Below are 22,609 nucleotides of genomic sequence, written 5' to 3'. Positions count from 1 at the left end.
CCCATTGACCCCATTGACTCCCATTGACTCCCATTGACTCCCATTGACCCCCATTGACTCCCATTGACTCCCACTGACCCTATTGACCCCCCATTGACCCTATTAATCCCCATTGCCCCCCATTCCCATTGATCCTATTGACCCTATTGACCCCCCCAGACGTTCCGGACCCCCCGCAGTCGGTTCGTGTGACATCGGTGGGGGAGGACTGGGCTGTGCTCACCTGGGAGCCACCAGCATTCGATGGAGGGATGCCTGTCACAGGTGGGACCCCATTGACCCCATTGGGACCCCATTGATCCTATTGGGACCCCATTGACCCCATTGAGACCCCATTGGGACCCCATTGACCCCACTGACCCCATTGGGACCCCATTGACCCCATTGGGACCCCATTGACCCCATTGGGACCCCATTGATCCCATTGATCCCATTGACCCCATTATTGAACCCATTGACCCCATTATTGAACCCATTGACCCCATTATTGACCCCATTGACCCTATTGAGACCCACTGACCCTATTGAGACCCCATTGACCCCATTGATCCCATTGACCCCATTATTGACCCCTTTGACCCCATTGGGACCCCATTGATCTTATTGGGACCCCATTGATCCCATTGACCCCATTGCTGGGCTGTGCTCACCTGGGAGCCACCAGCATTCGATGGAGGGATGCCCGTCACAGGTGGGACCCCATTGATCCCATTGGGACCCCATTGATCCTATTGGGACCCCATTGAACCCATTGGGACCCCATTGAGACCCCACTGACCCCATTGACCCCATTGGGACCCCATTGATCCTATTGGGAACCCATTGATCCTATTGGGACCCCATTGACCCCATTGAGATCCCATTGACCCCACTGATCCCATTGACCCTATTGGGACCCCATTGATCCTATTGAGACCCCATTGAGACCCCATTAATCCTATTGGGACCCCACTGACCCCATTGATCCCATTGACCCCATTATTGAACCCACTGACTCCATTGACCCCACTGACCCTATTGAGACCCCACTGACCCCATTGGGACCCCATTGATCCTATTGGGACCCCATTGACCCCATTGGGACCCCATTGATCCCATTGATCCCCATTGACCCCCATTGACCCCATTATTGACCCCATTGCTGGGCCGTGCTCACCTGGGAGCCACCAGCATTCGATGGAGGGATGCCCGTCACAGGTGGGACCCCATTGACCCCATTGACCCCATTGACCCCCATAACCCCATAGCCCCCATCACCCCATAGCCCCCATTACCCCCATCACCCCATAGCCCCCCATTGACCCCATTGACCCCCATCACCCCATATCCCCCCATTACCCCCATCACCCCATAGCCCCCATAGCCCCCCATAGCCCCCCATAACCCCCATAGCCCCCATAGCCCCCCAATGACCCCCATCACCCCATAGCCCCCATTACCCCCATCACCCCATAGACCCCAATGACCCCCATCACCCCATAGCCCCCCATAGCCCCCATAGCCCCCCATCACCCCCCATAGTCCCCATCACCCCATAGCCCCCCATAGCCCCCATAGCCCCCCATCACCCCCCATAGTCCCCATCACCCCATAGCCCCCCATAGCCCCCCATAGCCCCCCATAGCCCCCCATAACCCCCATAGCCCCCATAGCCCCCCAATGACCCCCATCACCCCATAGCCCCCCATTGACCCCCATCACCCCATAGACCCCAATGACCCCCATCACCCCCATTCACCCCCATAGCCCCCATTACCCCCATGACCCCCATTGCCCCCATCGCCCCCATAGCCCCCCATTGACCCCATTGACCCCCATAGCCCCCATTACCCCCATGACCCCCATTGCCCCCCATCGCCCCCATAGCCCCGATCACCCCCATAGCCCCCCATTGACCCCATTGACCCCCATAGCCTCCATTACCCCCATGACCCCCATTGCCCCCCATCGCCCCCATAGCCCCGATCACCCCCATAGCCCCCCATTGACCCCATTGACCCCCATAGCCTCCATTACCCCCATCACCCCCCATTGACCCCATTGGCCCCCATAACCCCAATAACCCCATCACCCCCCATAGCTCCCCATTGACTCCATTGACCCCCATAGCCCCCATATCCCCCCATTACCCCCATCACCCCATAGACCCCCATTGACCCCATTGACCCCCATTACCCCCATCACCCCATAGCCCCCATAGCCCCCATAGCCCCCCATTGACTCCATTGACCCCCATCACCCCATATCCCCCCATTACCCCCATCACCCCATAGTCCTCCATAGCCCCCATAGCCCCCCATCACCCCATCACCCCCCATCACCCCATATCCCCCCATTACCCCCATCACCCCATAGCCCCCCAATGACCCCCATTACCCCCATAGCCCCAATATCCCCATCACCCCATAGCCCCCCATTACCCCCATAGCCCCCATCACCCCATATCCCCCCATTACCCCCATAGCCCCCCATAGCCCCCCATTATGTCCCCCCATAGGTTACCTAATGGAGCCCATTGACCCCATTGGGACCCCATTGACCCCATTAATCCTATTAGGACCCCATTATTCACCCCATATCTCCCCCCATAGGTTACCTAATGGAGCCCATTGACCCCACTGAGACCCCATTGACCCCATTGAGACCCCATTGACCCTACTGGGACCCCATTGATCCTATTGGGACCCCATTGACCCCATTGATCCTATTAGGACCCCATTATTCACCCCATATCTCCCCCCATAGGTTACCTAATGGAGCCCATTGACCCCACTGAGACCCCATTGACCCCATTGAGACCCCATTGACCCTACTGGGACCCCATTGATCCTATTGGGACCCCATTGACCCCATTGATCCTATTAGGACCCCATTATTCACCCCATATCTCCCCCCATAGGTTACCTAATGGAGCCCATTGACCCCATTGAGACCCCATTGCTCCTATTGGGACCCCATTGATCCTATTGAGACCCCATTGACCCCATTGACCCCATTGACCCCATTGGGACCCCATTGACCCTATTGAGACCCCATTGCTCCTACTGGAACCCCATTGACCCCATTGAGACCCCATTGACCCCATTGGGACCCCATTGATCCTATTGGGACCCCATTGACCCCATTGGGACCCCATTGATCCTATTGGGACCCCATTGATCCCATTGACCCCATTGGGACCCCATTGACCCCATTGAGACCCCATTGACCCTATTGAGACCCCATTGATCCCATTGAGACCCCATTGACCCCATTCAGACCCCATTGATCCTATTGGGACCCCATTGACCCCATTGGGACCCCATTGATCCTATTGGGACCCCATTGATCCTATTGGGACCCCACTGACCCCATTGATCCCATTGACCCCATTATTGAACCCATTGACCCCATTGGTACCCCATTGACCCCATTGAAACCCCACTGACCCTATTGAGACCCCATTAGGACCCCGTTGATCCCATTGGGACCCCATTGAGCTTATTGAGACCCCATTGACCCCACTGACCCCATTGGGACCCCATTGACCCCATTGAGACCACATTGACCCCATTGACCCCATTGAGACCCCATTGACCCCATTAATCCTATTAGGACCCCATTATTCACCCCATATCCCCCCCCATAGGTTACCTAATGGAGCCCATTGACCCCACTGAGACCCCATTGACCCCATTGAGACCCCATTGACCCTACTGGGACCCCATTGATCCTATTGAGACCCCATTGACCCCATTGATCCTATTAGGACCCCATATTAACCCCATATGTCCCCCCATAGGTTACCTAATGGAGCCCATTGACCCCATTGAGACCCCATTGACCCCATTGACCCCATTGAGACCCCACTGACCCCATTGGGACCCCATTGACCCCATTAATCCTATTGGGACCCCATCGAGCCTATTGAGACCCCATTGAGCCTATTGGGACCCCATTGACCCCATTGGGACCCCATTGACCCTATTGAGCCTATTGGGACCCCATTGACCCTATTAAGACCCCATTGACCCCATAGCCCCCCATTATCTCCCCCCATAGGTTACCTAATGGAGCCCATTGAGCCTATTGAGACCCCATTGACCCCATTGCTCCTATTGGGACCCCATTGATCCTATTGAGACCCCATTGACCCCATTAATCCTATTAGGACCCCATATTCACCCCATATGTCCCCCCATAGGTTACCTAATGGAGCGCAAGAAGAAGGGCTCCATGCGTTGGATGAAGCTCAACTTCGAGCCGTACCCCGAGACCACCTACGAGTCCACCAAGATGATCGAGGGGGTCTTCTACGAGATGAGGGTCTTCGCCGTCAACGCCATCGGGGTCTCCCAGCCCAGCCACAACACGCAGCCCTTCATGCCCATCGGTGGGGACAAGGGATATATGGGCTTCTTATGGGGGTTTGGGGGGTCCTATGGGGGTCTTATGGGGGTCCTATGGGGGATTTGGGGGTCTTATGGGGGTCCTATGGGGGTTCTATGGGGGGATAGGGGCCATAGGGGGGTCCTATGGGGGTCCTATGGGGGTCCTATGGGGGTCTGGGGTTCTATGGGGGTCCTATGGGGGTTCTATGGGGGTCCTATGGGGGTCCAATGGGGGTTTGGGGGTTCTATGGGGTCCTATGGGGGTCCTATGGGGGTCCTATGGGGGTCCTATGGGGGTTTGGGGGTTCTATGGGGGTCCTATGGGGGTTCTATGGGGGTTTGGGGGTTCTATGGGGGTCCTATGTGGATCCTATGGGGGTTTGGGGGTCCTATGGGGGTTCTATGGGGGTCCTATGGGGGTTTGGGGGTTCTATGGGGGTCCTATGGGGGTCCTATGATCGAGGGGGTCTTCTACGAGATGAGGGTCTTCGCCGTCAACGCCATCGGGGTCTCCCAGCCCAGCCACAACACGCAGCCCTTCATGCCCATCGGTGGGGACATATGGGGGTCTATGGGGGTCCTAATACATATGGGGGGATAGGGGTCTGAGGGGGGTTCTATGGGGGTCCTATGGGGTCCTATGGGGGTTTGGGGGTTCTATGGGGGTCTTATGGGGTTCTATAGGGGTTCTATGGGGGTCCTATGGGGGGATTTGGGGGTTTTGGGGGTCTTACGGGGTCCTATAGGGGTCCTATGGGGGGATAGGGGCCGTAGGGGGGTCCTATGGGGGTCCTAAGGGGAAATTGAGGGGACTTGATTGGGGTTTGGGGGTCCTATGGGGTCCTATAGGGGTCCTATGAGGGTTTGGGGGTCTTATGGGGGTCCTATGGGGCTTCTATGGGGGGATAGAGGATATATGGGGGTCTTATGGGGGTCCTATGGGGGGATACGGGTCATAGGGGGGTTCTATGGGGGTCCTATGGGGGGATTTGGGGGTCCTATGGGGGTCCTATGGGGGGATAGGGGCCATAGGGGTGTCTTATGGGGGTCCTATGGGGGTTTTGGGGTCCTATGGGGGTCTGGGGGTTCTATGGGGGTCCTATGGGGCTCTTATGGGGGATTTGGGGGTCCTATGGGGGTCCTATGGGGGTTTGGGGGTTCTATGGGGGTCCTATGGGGTCCTATGGGGGTTTGGGGGTTCTATGGGGGTCCTATGGGGGTCCTATGGGGGTTTGGGGGTTCTATGGGGGTCCTATGGGGGTATTTGGGGGTTCTATGGGGGTCCTATGGGGGTCCTATGATCGTGGGGGTCTTCTACGAGATGAGGGTCTTCGCCGTCAACGCCATCGGGGTCTCCCAGCCCAGCCACAACACGCAGCCCTTCATGCCCATCGGTGGGGACAGGGGGGGATTTGGGGGTCTTATGGGGGGATAGGGGCCATAGGGGGGTCCTATGGGGGTTCTATGGGGGTATTTGGGGGTTCTATGGGGGTCTTATGGGGGGATTTGGGGGTTCTATGGGGGTCTTATGGGGTTCTATGGGGGTCCTATGGGGGGATAGGGGTCCTATGGGGGTTCTATGGGGGTCCTATGGGGGTTTGGGGGTCTTATGGGGGTCCTATGGGGGGATAGGGGCCATAGGGGGTTTCTATGGGGGTCCTATGGGGGGAATTGGGGGTTCTATGGGGGTCCTATAGGGGTCCTATAGGGGTTTGGGGGTCTTATGGGGGTCCTATGGGGGTTCTATGGGGGGATAGGGGATATATGGGGGTCCTATGGGGGTCCTATGGGGGGATACGGGTCATAGGGGGGTTCTATGGGGGTCCTATGGGGGGATTTGGGGGTCATAGGGGGGTCCCATGGGGGGATAGGGGCCATAGGGGTGTCTTATGGGGGTCCTATGGGGGTTTTGGGGTCCTATGGGGGCATTTGGGGGTCTTATGGGGGTCCTATGGGGGTCCTATGGGGGGATAGGGGCCATAGGGGGGTTCTATGGGGGTCCTATGGGGGGATAGGGGCCATAGGGGGGTCCTATGGGGTCCTATGGGGGGATAGGGGTCATAAGGGGGTCCTATGGGGGGATTTGGGGGTTCTATGTGGGTCCTATGGGGGAATTGGGGGTCCTATGGGGGGATAGGGGTCTGAGGGGGGTCCTATGGGGGTTCTATGGGGGTTCTATGTGGGTCCTATGGGGGTTCTATGGGGTCCTATGGGGTCCTATAGGGGTCCTATGGGGGGATAGGAGTCATAGGGGGGTCCTATGGGGGTCCTATGGGGGTCCTATGGGGGTCCTATGGGGGTTTGGGGGTTCTATGGGGGTCCTATGGGGGTCCTATGGGGGTTTGGGGGTTCTATGGAGGTCCTATGGGGGTCCTATGGGGGTATTTGGGGGTCCTATGGGGGTCCTATGAGGGTTTGGGGGTCCTATGGGGGTCCTATGGGGGTCTGGGGGTTCTATGGGGGTCTTATGGGGGTCCTATGGGGGTTTTGGGGGTCTTATGGGGTCCTATGGGGGTCTTATGGGGGTCCTATGGGGGTTCTATGGGGGGATAGGGGCCATAGGGGGGTCCTATGGGGGTCCTATGGGGGTTTTGGGGTCCTATGGGGGCATTTGGGGGTCCTATGGGGGATTTGGGGGTCTTATGGGGTTCTATGGGGGTCCTATGAGGGTTTGGGGGTCTTATGGGGGTCCTATGGGGGTTTTGGGGGTCCTATGGGGGTTCTATGGGGGTTTGGGGGTTCTATGGGGGTCCTATGGGGGTCCTATGGGGGTATTTGGGGGTTCTATGGGGGTCCTATGGGGGTCCTATGATCGAGGGGGTCTTCTACGAGATGAGGGTCTTCGCCGTCAACGCCATCGGGGTCTCCCAGCCCAGCCACAACACGCAGCCCTTCATGCCCATCGGTGGGGATATATGGGGGTCTATGGGGCTTTGGGGGTCTTATGGGGTCCTATGGGGGTCCTATGGGGGTTTGGGGTTTCTATGGGGGTCCTATGGGGGTTTGGGGGTTCTATGGGGGTCATATGGGGGTCCTATGGGGGTCTTGTGGGGGTTTGGGGGTTCTATGGGGGTCCTATGGGGCTTTGGGGGTTCTATGGGGGTCCTATGGGGGTCCTATGGGGGTTTGGGGGTCCTATGGGGGCATTTGGGGGTCTTATGGGGGTCCTATGGGGGTTTTGGGGGTTCTATGGGGGTCCTATGGCGGATAGGGGGGTCTTATGGGGGGATTTGGGGGTCCTATGGGGGTCCTATGGGGGTGCTATGGGGGGATAGGGGCCATAGGGGGGTTCTATGGGGGTCCTATGGGGAGATTTGGGGGTCCTATGGGGGTCCTATGGGGGTTTTGGGGGTCCTATGGGGTCCTATAGGGGTCCTATAGGGGTCCTATGTGGGGGATAGGGGCCATAGGGGGGTCTTATAGGGGTCCTATGGGGGTTTGGGTGTTCTATGGGGGTCCTATGGGGGGATTTGGGGGTTTGGGGGTTCTATGGGATCCTATAGGGGTCCTATGGGGGCTTGGGGGTCCTATGGGGGTCCTATGGGGGTTTGGGGGTTCTATGGGGGTTCTATGGGGGTCCTATGGGGGTCCTATGGGGGTTTGGGGGTTCTATGGGGGTCCTATGGGGGTTTGGGGGTTCTATGGGGGTCCTATGGGGGTCCTATGGGGGTTTGGGGGTTCTATGGGGGTCCTATGGTGGTCCTATGGGGGTTTGGGGGTTCTATGGGGGTCCTATGGGGGTTTGGGGGTTCTATGGGGGTCCTATGGGGGTCCTATGGGGGTTTGGGGGTTCTATAGGGGTCCTATGGGGGGATAGGGGTCATAGGGGGGTCCTATGGGGGTCCTATGGGGGTCTTATGGGGTCTTATGGGGGTCCTATGGGGGGATTTGGGGGTTCTATGGGGGTCCTATGGGGGATTGGGGGGACTTGATTGGGGTTTGGGGGTCCTATGGGGGTCCTATGGGGGAATTGGGGGTCTTATGGGGGAATTTGGGGGTCCTATGGGGGTCCTATGGGGGGATAGGAGTCATAGGGGGGTCCTATGGGGGTCCTATGGGGGGATTTGGGGCCATAGGGGGGTCCTATGGGGGTTTTGGGGTTCTATGGGGGTCATATGGGGGTCCTATGGGGGTCTTGTGGGGGTTTGGGGGTTCTATGGGGGTCCTATGGGGGTTTGGGGGTCCTATGGGGGTCCTATGGGGGTTTGGGGGTTCTATGGGGGTCCTATGGGGGTTTGGGGGTCCTATGGGGGTCCTATGGGGGTTTGGGGGTTCTATGGGGGTCCTATGGGGGTCCTATGATCGAGGGGGTCTTCTACGAGATGAGGGTCTTCGCCGTCAACGCTATGGGTCGCTATGGGTCTCTATGGGTCCCTATGTGTCTCTATGTGTCTCTATGGGTCCCAATGTGTTTCTATGGGGCAGCCCCCACGAGTGAACCGACCCACGTTGTCCTGGAGGACGTGACGGACACGACGGCCACCATCAAATGGAGACCCCCAGAGAGAATTGGGGCGGGGGGCGTCGATGGGTACCTGGTGGAGTGGTGCAAGGAGGGATGTGAGTCACTGCCCCATAGATACCCCATAGCTGCTCCATAGATACCCCATAGCTGCCCCATAGATACCTGGTGGAGTGGTGCAAGGAGGGATGTGAGTCACTGCCCCATAGATACCCCATAGATACCCCATAGCTGCCCCATAGATACCCCATAGCTGCCCCATAGCTGCCCCATAGATAGCCCATAGCTGCCCCATAGATACCCCATAGCTGCCCCATAGATACCCCATAGCTGCCCCATAGCTGCCCCATAGATAGCCCATAGATAGGCCAGAGTGCCCCATAGCTGCCCCATAGCTGCCCCATAGATAACCCATAGATACCCCATAGATAGCCCATAGCTGCCCCATAGCTGCCCCATAGATAGCCCATAGCTGCCCCATAGATAACCCATAGATAGGCCTGAGTGCCCCATAGCTGCCCCATAGATAGCTGCCCCATAGCTGCCCCATAGCTGCCCCATAGATAGGCCAGAGTGCCCCATAGCTGCCCCATAGATACCCCATAGCTGCCCCATAGATAGGCCTGAGTGCCCCATAGCTGCCCCATAGATACCCCATAGCTGCCCCATAGATAGGCCTGAGTGCCCCATAGCTGCCCCATAGATACCCCATAGATACCCCATAGCTGCCCCATAGATACCCCATAGCTGCCCCATAGATAGCCCATAGCTGCCCCATAGATAACCCATAACTGCCCCATAGATACCCCATAGATAGGCCTGAGTGCCCCATAACTGCCCCATAGATACCCCATAGCTGCCCCATAGCTGCCCCATAGCTGCCCCATAGATAGCCCATAGCTGCCCCATAGCTGCCCCATAGATACCTGGTGGAGTGGTGCAAGGAGGGATGTGAGTCACTGCCCCATAGCTGCCCCATAGCTGCCCCATAGATACCCCATAGCTGCCCCATAGCTGCCCCATAGATAGGCCTGAGTGCCCCATAGCTGCCCCATAGATACCCCATAGCTGCCCCATAGATAGCCCATAGCTGCCCCATAGCTGCCCCATAGATACCCCATAGCTGTCCCATAGATAGCCCATAGCTGCCCCATAGCTGCCCCATAGATAGGCCTGAGTGCCCCATAGCTGCCCCATAGATAGCCCATAGCTGCCCCATAGATAGCCCATAGCTGCCCCATAGCTGCCCCATAGATAGCCCATAGCTGCCCCATAGATAGCCCATAGCTGCCCCATAGCTGCCCCATAGATAGGCCTGAGTGCCCCATAGATACCCCATAGATACCCCATAGATACCCCATAGCTGCCCCATAGATACCCCATAGATACCCCATAGATACCCCATAGATACCCCATAGCTGCCCCATAGATACCCCATAGATACCCCATAGATACCTGGTGGAGTGGTGCAAGGAGGGATGTGAGTCACTGCCCCATAGCTGCCCCATAGCTGCCCCATAGATACCCCATAGCTGCCCCATAGATAGCCCATAGCTGCCCCATAGCTGCCCCATAGATACCCCATAGATACCCCATAGATACCCCATAGCTGCCCCATAGATACCCCATAGCTGCCCCATAGCTGCCCCATAGATACCCCATAGCTGCCCCATAGATACCCCATAGATACCCCATAGATAGGCCTGAGTGCCCCATAGCTGCCTCATAGATAGCCCATAGCTGCCCCATAGATAGCCCATAGCTGCCCCATAGATACCCCATAGATACCCCATAGATACCCCATAGCTGCCTCATAGATAGCCCATAGCTGCCCCATAGATACCCCATAGATACCCCATAGCTGCCCCATAGCTGCCCCATAGATACCCCATAGATACCCCATAGCTGCCCCATAGCTGCCCCATAGATACCCCATAGCTGCCCCATAGATACCCCATAGCTGCCCCATAGCTGCCCCATAGATACCCCATAGCTGCCCCATAGCTGCCCCATAGATACCCCATAGCTGCCCCATAGCTGCCCCATAGATACCCCATAGCTGCCCCATAGATACCCCATAGCTGCCCCATAGATAGGCCTGAGTGCCCCATAGATACCCCATAGATACCCCATAGATACCCCATAGCTGCCCCATAGATACCCCATAGATACCCCATAGATACCCCATAGATACCCCATAGCTGCCCCATAGATACCCCATAGATACCCCATAGATACCTGGTGGAGTGGTGCAAGGAGGGATGTGAGTCACTGCCCCATAGCTGCCCCATAGCTGCCCCATAGATACCCCATAGCTGCCCCATAGATAGCCCATAGCTGCCCCATAGCTGCCCCATAGATACCCCATAGATACCCCATAGATACCCCATAGCTGCCCCATAGATACCCCATAGCTGCCCCATAGCTGCCCCATAGATACCCCATAGCTGCCCCATAGATACCCCATAGATACCCCATAGATAGGCCTGAGTGCCCCATAGCTGCCTCATAGATAGCCCATAGCTGCCCCATAGATAGCCCATAGCTGCCCCATAGATACCCCATAGATACCCCATAGATACCCCATAGCTGCCTCATAGATAGCCCATAGCTGCCCCATAGATACCCCATAGATACCCCATAGCTGCCCCATAGCTGCCCCATAGATACCCCATAGATACCCCATAGCTGCCCCATAGCTGCCCCATAGATACCCCATAGCTGCCCCATAGATACCCCATAGCTGCCCCATAGCTGCCCCATAGATACCCCATAGCTGCCCCATAGCTGCCCCATAGATACCCCATAGCTGCCCCATAGCTGCCCCATAGATACCCCATAGCTGCCCCATAGATACCCCATAGCTGCCCCATAGCTGCCCCATAGATACCCCATAGCTGCCCCATAGCTGCCCCATAGATACCCCATAGCTGCCCCATAGCTGCCCCATAGATACCCCATAGCTGCCCCATGGCTGCCCCATAGATACCCCATAGCTGCCCCATAGATACCCCATAGCTGCCCCATAGCTGCCCCATAGCTGCCCCATAGCTACCCCATAGATACCCCATAGATACCCCATAGCTGCCCCATAGATACCCCATAGCTGCCCCATAGCTGCCCCATAGATACCCCATAGATACCCCATAGATACCTGGTGGAGTGGTGCAAGGAGGGATGTGAGTCACTGCCCCATAGATACCCCATAGCTGCCCCATAGATAACCCATAGATACCCCATAGATACCCCATAGATACCCCATAGATACCCCATAGCTGCCCCATAGATAACCGTATATACCCCATAGCTGCCCCATAGATACCCCATAGCTGCCCCATAGCTGCCCCATAGATACCCCATAGCTGCCCCATAGATAACCCATAGATACCCCATAGATACCCCATAGCTGCCCCATAGATAACCCATAGATACCCCATAGATAGCCCATAGCTGCCCCATAGATAACCCATAGCTGCCCCATAGCTGCCCCATAGCTGCCCCATAGATACCCCATAGCTGCCCCATAGATAACCCATAGATACCCCATAGATACCCCATAGCTGCCCCATAGATAACCCATAGATACCCCATAGATACCCCATAGATACCCCATAGCTGCCCCATAGATAACCCATAGATACCCCATAGATAGCCCATAGCTGCCCCATAGATAACCCATAGCTGCCCCATAGCTGCCCCATAGCTGCCCCATAGATACCCCATAGCTGCCCCATAGATAGCCCATAGCTGCCCCATAGCTGCCCCATAGCTGCCCCATAGATACCCCATAGCTGTCCCATAGATACCCTACAGTGTGACCCCATAGTGTGACCCCATAGCTGCCCCATAGATAGGCCTGAGTGCCCCATAGATACCCCATAGATACCCCATAGATACCCCATAGCTGCCCCATAGATACCCCATAGATACCCCATAGATAGCCCATAGATACCCCATAGCTGCCCCATAGATACCCTATAGTGTGACCCCATAGTGTGACCCCATAGCTGCCCCATAGATAGGCCTGAGTGCCCCATAGCTGCCCCATAGCTGCCCCATAGATACCTGGTGGAGTGGTGCAAGGAGGGATGTGAGTCACTGCCCCATAGCTGCCCCATAGATACCCCATAGATACCCCATAGATACCCCATAGCTGCCCCATAGATACCCCATAGCTGCCCCATAGCTGCCCCATAGATACCCCATAGCTGCCCCATAGATACCCCATAGATACCCCATAGCTGCCCCATAGATACCCCATAGCTGCCCCATGGCTGCCCCATAGATACCCCATAGCTGCCCCATAGATACCCCATAGCTGCCCCATAGCTGCCCCATAGATACCCCATAGCTGCCCCATAGATAGCCCATAGCTGCCCCATAGCTGCCCCATAGATAGCCCATAGCTGCCCCATAGATACCCCATAGCTGCCCCATAGATAGGCCAGAGTGCCCCATAGCTGCCCCATAGATACCCCATAGATACCCCATAGATACCCCATAGATACCCCATAGATAGCCCATAGCTGCCCCATAGATACCTGGTGGAGTGGTGCAAGGAGGGATGTGAGTCACTGCCCCATAGCTGCCCCATAGATAACCCATAGGGTGACCCCATAACATGACCCTACAGTGTGACCCCATAGCTGCCCCATAGATAGGCCTGAGTGCCCCATAGATACCCCATAGATACCTGGTGGAGTGGTGCAAGGAGGGATGTGAGTCACTGCCCCATAGCTGCCCCATAGCTGCCCCATAGATACCCCATAGCTGCCCCATAGATACCCCATAGCTGCCCCATAGATACCTGGTGGAGTGGTGCAAGGAGGGATGTGAGTCACTGCCCCATAGCTGCCCCATAGCTGCCCCATAGATAACCCATAGGGTGACCCCATAACATGACCCTACAGTGTGACCCCATAGCTGCCCCATAGATACCCCATAGCTGCCCCATAGCTGCCCCATAGATACCCCATAGCTGCCCCATAGATACCCCATAGATACCCCATAGATAACCGTATATACCCCATAGCTGCCCCATAGATACCTGGTGGAGTGGTGCAAGGAGGGATGTGAGTCACTGCCCCATAGCTGCCCCATAGCTGCCCCATAGATACCCCATAGATACCCCATAGATAACCCATAGATACCTGGTGGAGTGGTGCAAGGAGGGATGTGAGTCACTGCCCCATAGCTGCCCCATAGATACCCCATAGATAGCCTATAGCTGCCCCATAGATACCTGGTGGAGTGGTGCAAGGAGGGATGTGAGTCACTGCCCCATAGCTGCCCCATAGCTGCCCCATAGATACCCCATAGCTGCCCCATAGATAACCGTATATACCCCATAGCTGCCCCATAGATTCCTGGTGGAGTGGTGCAAGGAGGGATGTGAGTCACTGCCCCATAGCTGCCCCATAGATAGGCCTGAGTGCCCCATAGATACCCCATTGCTGCCCCATAGATAACCCATAGCTGCCCCATAGATACCCCATAGATACCCCATAGATAACCGTATATACCCCATAGCTGCCCCATAGATACCTGGTGGAGTGGTGCAAGGAGGGATGTGAGCCACCTGCCCCATAGATATCCCGTATCTGCCCTATAGATACCCCATACCCTGCCCCTGCCCCCTATCCCAGCCCCATAACCCCATATCCCACCCCTATCTCTGCCCCCCATCCCCTGCCCCATAACCCCATCCCCTGCCCCCTAACCACTGCCCTTGTGCCCCATAGCTGACGAGTGGGTACCCGCCAACACGGAGCTGGTTGAGCGCTACCCCATAACCTGCCCCCTAACCCAGCCCCACAACCCCATCCCAGCCCCACAACCCCATCCCAGCCCCATAACCCCATCCCCTGCCCCATAACCCCATAGTCTGCCCCATAACCCCTACCCAACAGCCCCATAGTCTGCCCCCTATCCCAGCCCCATAACCCCATATCCTTACCACTGTCCTTGTGCCCCATAGCTGACGAGTGGGTACCCGCCAACACGGAGCTGGTTGAGCGCTACCCCATAACCTGCCCCATAACCCCATCCCCTGCCCCCTAACCACTGTCCTTGTGCCCCATAGCTGACGAGTGGGTACCTGCCAACACGGAGCTGGTTGAGCGCTACCCCATAACCTGCCCCATAACCCAGCCCCACAACCCCATCCCCTGCCCCATAACCCAGCCCCATAATCCCATATCCCACCCCTATGTCTGCCCCCCATCCCAGCCCCATAACCCCATAGTCTGCCCCATAACCCAGCCCCACAACCCCATACCCTAACCCTGTCCCCTATCCTAGCCCCATAACCCCATTTCCTGCCCCACAACCCCATCCCCTGTCCCCCCTTCCCCCTACCCCCATCCCCTGCCCCACAACCCCATACCCAGACCCTACCCCCTATCCCAGCCCCATAACCCCATACCCTGCCCCACAACCCCATACCCTGCCCCACAACCCCATACCCTGCCCCACAACCCCATACCCTGCCCCATAACCCCATCCCCTGCCCCATAACCCAGCCCCATAACCCCATAGTCTGCCCCCTAACCCAGCCCCATCCCCTGCCCCCTAACCATTGTCCTTGTGCCCCATAGCTGACGAGTGGGTACCCGCCAACACGGAGCTGGTTGAGCGCTACCCCATAACCTGCCCCATAACCCAGCCCCATAACCCCATCCCCTACCCCACAACCTCATACCCTGCCCCATAACCCAGCCCCACAGCCCCATAGTCTGCCCCCCATCCCAGCCCCATAACCCCGTATCCTGCCCCCTATCCCAGCCCCACAGCCCCATAGTCTGCCCCCCATCCCAGCCCCATAACCCCGTATCCTGCCCCCTAAGCCAGCCCCACAACCCCATCCCAGCCCCACAACCCCATTCCAGCCCCATAACCCCATCCCCTGCCCCATAACCCCATAGTCTGCCCCATAACCCCTACCCAACAGCCCCATAACCTGCCCCATAACCCAGCCCCATAACCCCATATCCCACCCCAATCTCTGCCCCCCATCCCCTGCCCCATAACCCAGCCCCATAACCCCATATCCCACCCCTATCTCTGCCCCCCATCCCCTGCCCCATAACCCCATTCCCAGCCCCATAACCCCATACCCAGCCCCATAACCCCATCCCCTGCCCCATAACCCAGCCCCATAACCCCATAGCCTGCCCCATAACCCAGCCCCATAACCCCATATCCCCCCATCTCCCCCCATAGCTGACGAGTGGGTGGCTGCCAACACGGAGCTGGTTGAGCGCTACCCCATAACCTGCCCCATAACCCAGCCCCACAACCCCATACCCTGTCCCTGCCCCATATCCCAGCCCCATAACCCCATCCCCTGCCCCACAACCCCATATGCCTGCCCCACAACCCCATACCCATCCCCTGCCCCATAACCCAGCCCCACAACCCCATCCCCTGCCCCATAACCCCATCCCAGCCCCATAACCCAGCCCCATAACCCCATAGCCTGCCCCCTAACCCCATCCCCTGCCCCATAACCCAGCCCCATAACCCCATACCCTGACCCACAGCTCCATCCCCTGCCCCCTAACCCCATCCCCTGCCCCATAACCCAGCCCCATAACCCTAAGCCTGCCCCATAACCCCATAGTCTGCCCCATAACCCAGCCCCATAACCCCATCCCAGCCCCATAACCCCATAGTCTGCCCCATAACCCAGCCCCATAACCCCATATCCTGCCCCATAACCCCATAGTCTGCCCCATAACCCAGCCCCACAACCCCATACCCTGTCCCTGCCCCATAACCCAGCCCCACAACCCCATACCCTGCTCCTGCCCCCTATCCGAGCCCCATAACCCCATATCCTTACCATTGTCCTTGTGCCCCATAACCCCATATCCCACCCCTATCTCTGCCCCCTATCCCAGCCCCATAACCCCATTCCCTGCCCCCTACCCCCATATCCTGCCCCATAACCCAGCCCCATAACCCCATATCCCACCCCTATCTCTGCCCCCCATCCCCTGCCCCCTAACCATTGTCCTTGTGCCCCATAGCTGACGAGTGGGTGGCTGCCAACACGGAGCTGGTTGAGCGCTGTGGGCTGACGGTTCGGGGTCTCCCCACGGGGGAGAAGCTGCTTTTTAGGGTCATCAGCGTCAACATGGCGGGGAAAAGCCCCCCAGCCACCATGGCCCAGCCCGTCACCATCAGGGAGATCGTGGGTAAGGGCATCTATGGGGTTCTATGGGGCGCTATGGGGTGGGTATGGGTCATTATGGGGCTCTATGGGGTGGGTATGGGTCATTATGGGGGGGTTATGCATCACTATGGGGTGGTTATGGGGTGGTTATGGGTCATTATGGGGTGGGTATGGGGGGCTATGGGGTGGTTATGGGGTGGTTATGGGGTGGGTATGGGGCGCTATGGGGCGCTATGGGTCTCTATGGGGTGGTTAAGGGTGTCTATGGGGCGCTATGGGGCTCTATGGGGTGGGGATGGGGCTCTGTGGGGTGGCTATGGGTCATTATGGGGCTCTATGGGGTGGTTATGGGGCTCTATGGGGTGGGTATGGGGGGTTATTGGGGGGGTTATGGGGCTCTATGGGGTGGTTATGGGTCATTATGGGGCGCTATGGGGTGGTTATGGGGTGGGTATGGGTCATTATGGGGCTCTATGGGGTGGGTATGGGTCATTATGGGGCTCTATGGGGCGGATATGGGGCTCTATGGGGTGGCTATGGGTCATTATGGGGCTCTATGGGGTGGTTATGGGCCACCATGGCCCAGCCCGTCACCATCAGGGAGATCGTGGGTAAGGGCATCTATGGGGCGCTATGGGGCGCTATGGGGCTCTATGGGGCTCTATGGGGTGGTTATGGGCCACCATGGCCCAGCCCGTCACCATCAGGGAGATCGTGGGTAAGGATGGGGGGCAGATATGGGGCGCTATGGGGCAGATATGGGGCAGATATGGGGCTCTATGGGGTGGGTATGGGGCAGATATGGGGCACTATGGGGTGGTTATGGGTCATTATGGGGCTCTATGGGGTGGTTATGGGGGGCTATGGGGTGGTTATGGGGTGGGAATGGGGCTCTATGGGGTGGTTATGGGTCACTATGGGGCTCTATGGGGTGGTTATGGGGGGCTATGGGGCTCTATGGGGCGCTATTGGAGGGTTATGGGTCATTATGGGGCTCTATGGGGCTCTATGGGGTGGCTATGGGTCACTATGGGGCTCTATGGGGTGGCTATGGGTCACTATGGGGCTCTATGGGGTGGGTATGGGGCGCTATGGGGTGGTTATGGGGCTCTATGGGGTGGTTATGAGCCACCATGGCCCAGCCCGTCACCATCAGGGAGATCGTGGGTAAGGGCTCTATGGGGCAGATATGGGGCTCTATGGGGTGGCTATGGGTCATTATGGGGCGCTATGGGGCTCTATGGGGCTCTATGGGTCATTATGGGGCTCTATGGGGGGTTATGGGTGGCTATGGGGCTCTATGGGGCTCTATGGGGTGGTTATGGGGCGCTATGGGTCTCTATAGGTCATTATGGGGCTCTATGGGGTGGTTATAGGTGGCTATGGGGCAGCTGGGGGTCATTATAGGGCTCTATGGGGTTCTATGGGGTGGATATGGGGCTCTATGGGGTGGTTATGGGGGGCTATGGGGTTCTATGGGGTGGATATGGGTCATTATGGGGCTCTATGGGGTGGTTATGTGGCTCTATGGGGTGGTTATGGGTCACCATGGCCCAGCCCGTCACCATCAGGGAGATCGTGGGTAAGGATGGGGGGCAGCTATGGGGCAGATATGGGGCTCTATGGGGGGCTATGGGGCTCTATGGGGCTCTATGGGGTGGGTATGGGGGGCTATGGGGCTCTATGGGGTGGTTATGGGGCTCTATGGGGTGGGTATGGGGCTCTATGAGGGGTTATGGGGCTCTATGGGGTGGTTATGGGTCATTATGGGGCTCTGTGGGGTGGGTATAGGGCTCTATGGGGTGGTTATGGGGCTCTATGGGGTGGCTATGGGTCATTATGGGGGGGTTATGGGGCTCTATGGGGCGCTAAGGGGCTCTATGGGGTGATATGGGGTGGGTATGGGTCATTATGGGGCTCTATGGGGCTCTATGGGGTCATTATGGGGCTCTATGGGGTGGTTATGGGGCTCTATGGGGCTCTATGGGGTGGTTATGGGTCATTATGGGGGGGTTATAGGGCTCTATGGGGGGCTATGGGGGGGTTATGGGGCTCTATGGGGTGGTTATGGGTCATTATGGGGCTCTATGGGGTGGTTATGGGTCATTATGGGGCTCTATGGGGTGGGTATGGGGTGGCTATGGGGGGCTATAGGGTGAGTATGGGGTGGGTATGGGACGCTATGGGGTGGTTATGTGGGGCTATGGGGTGCTATGGGGCTCTATGGGGTGGGTATGGGTCATAATGGGGCGCTATGGGGCTCTATGGGGTGGGTATGGGGCTCTATGGGGTGGTTATGGGTGGCTATGGGGTGGGTATGGGTCATTATGGGGCTCTATGGGGTGGTTATGGGTCATTATGGGGCTCTATGGGGTGGTTATGGGTCATTATGGGGCTCTATGGGGTGGTTATGGGTCATTATGGGGCTCTATGGGGTGGTTATGGGGGGCTATGGGGCTCTATGGGGTGGTTATTGGGGGCTATGGGGTGCTATGGGGCGCTATGGGGTGGGTATGGGTCATTATGGGGCTCTATGGGGTGGTTATGGGTCATTATGGGGCTCTATGGGGCTCTATGGGGTGGCTATGGGTCATTATGGGGCTCTATGGGGTGGCTATGGGTCATTATGGGGCTCTATGGGGTGGGTATGGGGGGCTATGGGGGGGTTATGGGGCTCTATGGGTGGCTATGGGTCATTATGGGGCTCTATGGGGTGGCTATGGGTCATTATGGGGCTCTATGGGGTGGCTATGGGTCATTATGGGGGGGTTATGGGGCTCTATGGGGTGGGTATGGGTCATTATGGGGGGTTATGGGGCTCTATGGGGTGGGTATGGGTCATTATGGGGCTCTATGGGGTGGTTATGGGGCTCTATGGGGGGCTATGGGGCTCTATGGGGCTCTATGGGGCAGATATGGGGCGCTATGGGGCAGATATGGGGCGCTATGGGGTGGGGATGGGTCATTATGGGGGGCTATGGGGCTCTATGGGGCTCTGTGGGCTTCTATGGGGTGGTTATGGGTCACTATGGGGCTCTATGGGGTGGTTATGGGGGGCTATGGGGCTCTATGGGGTGGGTATGGGGCTCTATGGGGTGGGTATGGGTCATTATGGGGCTCTATGGGGTGGCTATGGGTCAGATATGGGGGGGTTATGCATCACTATGGGGGGCTATGGGGTGGTTATGGGTCATTATGGGGCTCTATGGGGTGGGTATGGGGCTCTATGGGGCTCTATGGGGTTTATGGGGCTCTATGGGGTGGGTATGGGGCTCTATGAGGTGGTTATGGGGTGGGGATGGGGCTCTATGGGGTGGCTATGGGTCATTATGGGGTGCTATGGGGTGGTTATGGGGGGCTATGGGGCTCTATGGGGTGGGTATGGGGCGCTATGGGGCTCTATGGGGCGCTATGGGGTGGTTATGGGTCATTATGGGGGGCCTATGGGGCTCTATGGGGCTCTATGGGGTGGTTATGGAGGGCTATGGGGCTCTATGGGGTGGGTATGGGGGGCTATGGGGTGGTTATGGGTCATTATGGGGCTCTATGGGGTGGGTATGGGGCTCTATGGGGCTCTATGGGGTGGTTATGGGTGGCTATGGGGTGGGTATGGGTCATTATGGGGCTCTATGGGGTGGTTATGGGTGGCTATGGGGTGGGTATGGGTCATTATGGGGCTCTATGGGGTGGTTATGGGCCACCATGGCCCAGCCCGTCACCATCAGGGAGATCGTGGGTAAGGATGGGGGGCAGCTATGGGGCAGATATGGGGCAGATATGGGGTGCTATGGGGCGCTATGGGGCAGATATGGGGCTCTATGGGGTGGGGATGGGTCATTATGGGGGGCTATGGGGCTCTATGGGGTGGTTATGGGTCATTATGGGGGGCTATGGGGCTTTATGGGGCTCTATGGGGTGGGTATGGGGCGCTATGGGGCAGATATGGGGCGCTATGGGGTGGGGATGGGTCATTATGGGGGGCTATGGGGTGGGAATGGGGCTCTATGGGGTGGGTATGGGTCATTATTGGGGGGGTTATGGGGCTCTATGGGGTGGGTAAGGGGCTCTATGGGGTGGGTAAGGGTCATTATGGGGCTCTATGGGGTGGCTATGGGTCATTATGGGGCTCTATGGGGTGGGTATGGGTCATTATGGGGCTCTATGGGGTGGGTATGGGGCTCTATGGGGTGGTTATGGGTCATTATGGGGCTCTATGGGGTGGGTATGGGTCATTATGGGGCTCTATGGGGTGGGTATGGGGCTCTATGGGGTGGTTATGGGTCATTATGGGGCTCTATGGGGTGGTTATGGGTCATTATGGGGCTCTATGGGGTGGCTATGGGTCATTATGGGGCTCTATGGGGTGGTTATGGGTCACCATGGCCCAGCCCGTCACCATCAGGGAGATCGTGGGTAAGGATGGGGGGCAGCTATGGGGCTCTATGGGTCTCTATGGGGCTCTATGGGGCTCTATGGGTCATTATGGGGCTCTATGGGGGGTTATGGGTGGCTATGGGGCGCTATGGGGCACTATGGGGTGGGGATGGGTCATTATGGGGGGCTATGGGGCTTTATGGGGCTCTATGGGGTGGGTATGGGGCTCTATGGGGTGGGTATGGGGCTCTATGGGTCATTATGGGGCTCTATGGGGTGGTTATAGGTGGCTATGGGGTGCTTTGGGGTCGTTATGGGGCTCTATGGGGCTCTGTGGGGTGGGTATGGGTCATTATGGGGCTCTATGGGGTGGTTATGGGGCTCTATGGGGGGTTATGGGTGGCTATGGGGTGGTTATGGGTCATTATGGGGCTCTATGGGGTGGGTATGGGGTTCTATGGGGCACTATGGGGCTCTATGGGTCATTATGGGGCTCTATGGGGTGGGTATGGGGGGCTATGGGGTGGTTATGGGTCATTATGGGGCTCTATGGGGTGGTTATGGGGCTCTATGGGGTGGGGATGGGTCATTATGGGGGGGTTATGCATCACTATGGGGTGGTTATGGGTCATTATGGGGCTCTATGGGGTGCTATGGGTCATTATGGGGCTCTATGTGTCATTATGGGGTGGTTATGGGGTGGTTATGGGTCATTATGGGGGGCTATGGGGTGCTATGGGTCTCTATGGGGTGGTTAAGGGTGTCTATGGGGCGCTATGGGGCTCTATGGGTTGGGGATGGGGCTCTATGGGGTGGATATGGGTCATTATGGGGGGGTTATGGGGCTCTATGGGGTGGGTATGGGGCTCTATGGGGTGGGTATGGGTCATTATGGGGCTCTATGGGGTGGGTATGGGGCTCTATGGGGTGGATATGGGTCATTATGGGGGGGTTATGGGGCTCTATGGGGTGGGTATGGGGCTCTATGGGGTGGGTATGGGTCATTATGGGGCTCTATGGGGTGGGTATGGGGCTCTATGGGGTGGATATGGGTCATTATGGGGGGGTTATGGGGCTCTATGGGGTGGGTATGGGGCTCTATGGGGTGGGTATGGGTCATTATGGGGCTCTATGGGGTGGGTATGGGGCTCTATGGGGTGGGTATGGGTCATTATGGGGCTCTATGGGGTGGGTATGGGTCACTATGGCCCAGCCCGTCACCATCAG

At 57.6% G+C, this 22,609-nt stretch overlaps 1 protein-coding gene across 1 annotated transcript in view; it reads left to right on the top strand.

The window, feature by feature from the left end:
* The window catches only part of LOC107307732 (myosin-binding protein C, fast-type-like), a 144,301-nt gene that overhangs the window by 69,136 nt on the left and 52,556 nt on the right, over positions 1–22,609 (top strand). Inside the window, exons 19-22 of the mRNA XM_085534669.1 lie at positions 160–264; positions 4,184–4,372; positions 8,796–8,930; positions 16,863–17,030. Coding sequence (XP_085390795.1) covers positions 160–264; positions 4,184–4,372; positions 8,796–8,930; positions 16,863–17,030 — 597 coding nt within the window. The remainder of the gene's footprint in view (positions 1–159; positions 265–4,183; positions 4,373–8,795; positions 8,931–16,862; positions 17,031–22,609) is intronic.

The sequence above is a fragment of the Coturnix japonica genome, unplaced genomic scaffold (assembly GCF_054131305.1).
Source record: "Coturnix japonica strain WE unplaced genomic scaffold, WE-NBRP24 Scf094, whole genome shotgun sequence".
Taxonomy (NCBI): domain Eukaryota; kingdom Metazoa; phylum Chordata; class Aves; order Galliformes; family Phasianidae; genus Coturnix; species Coturnix japonica.
This window is presented reverse-complemented; position numbering and strand designations above follow the sequence as displayed.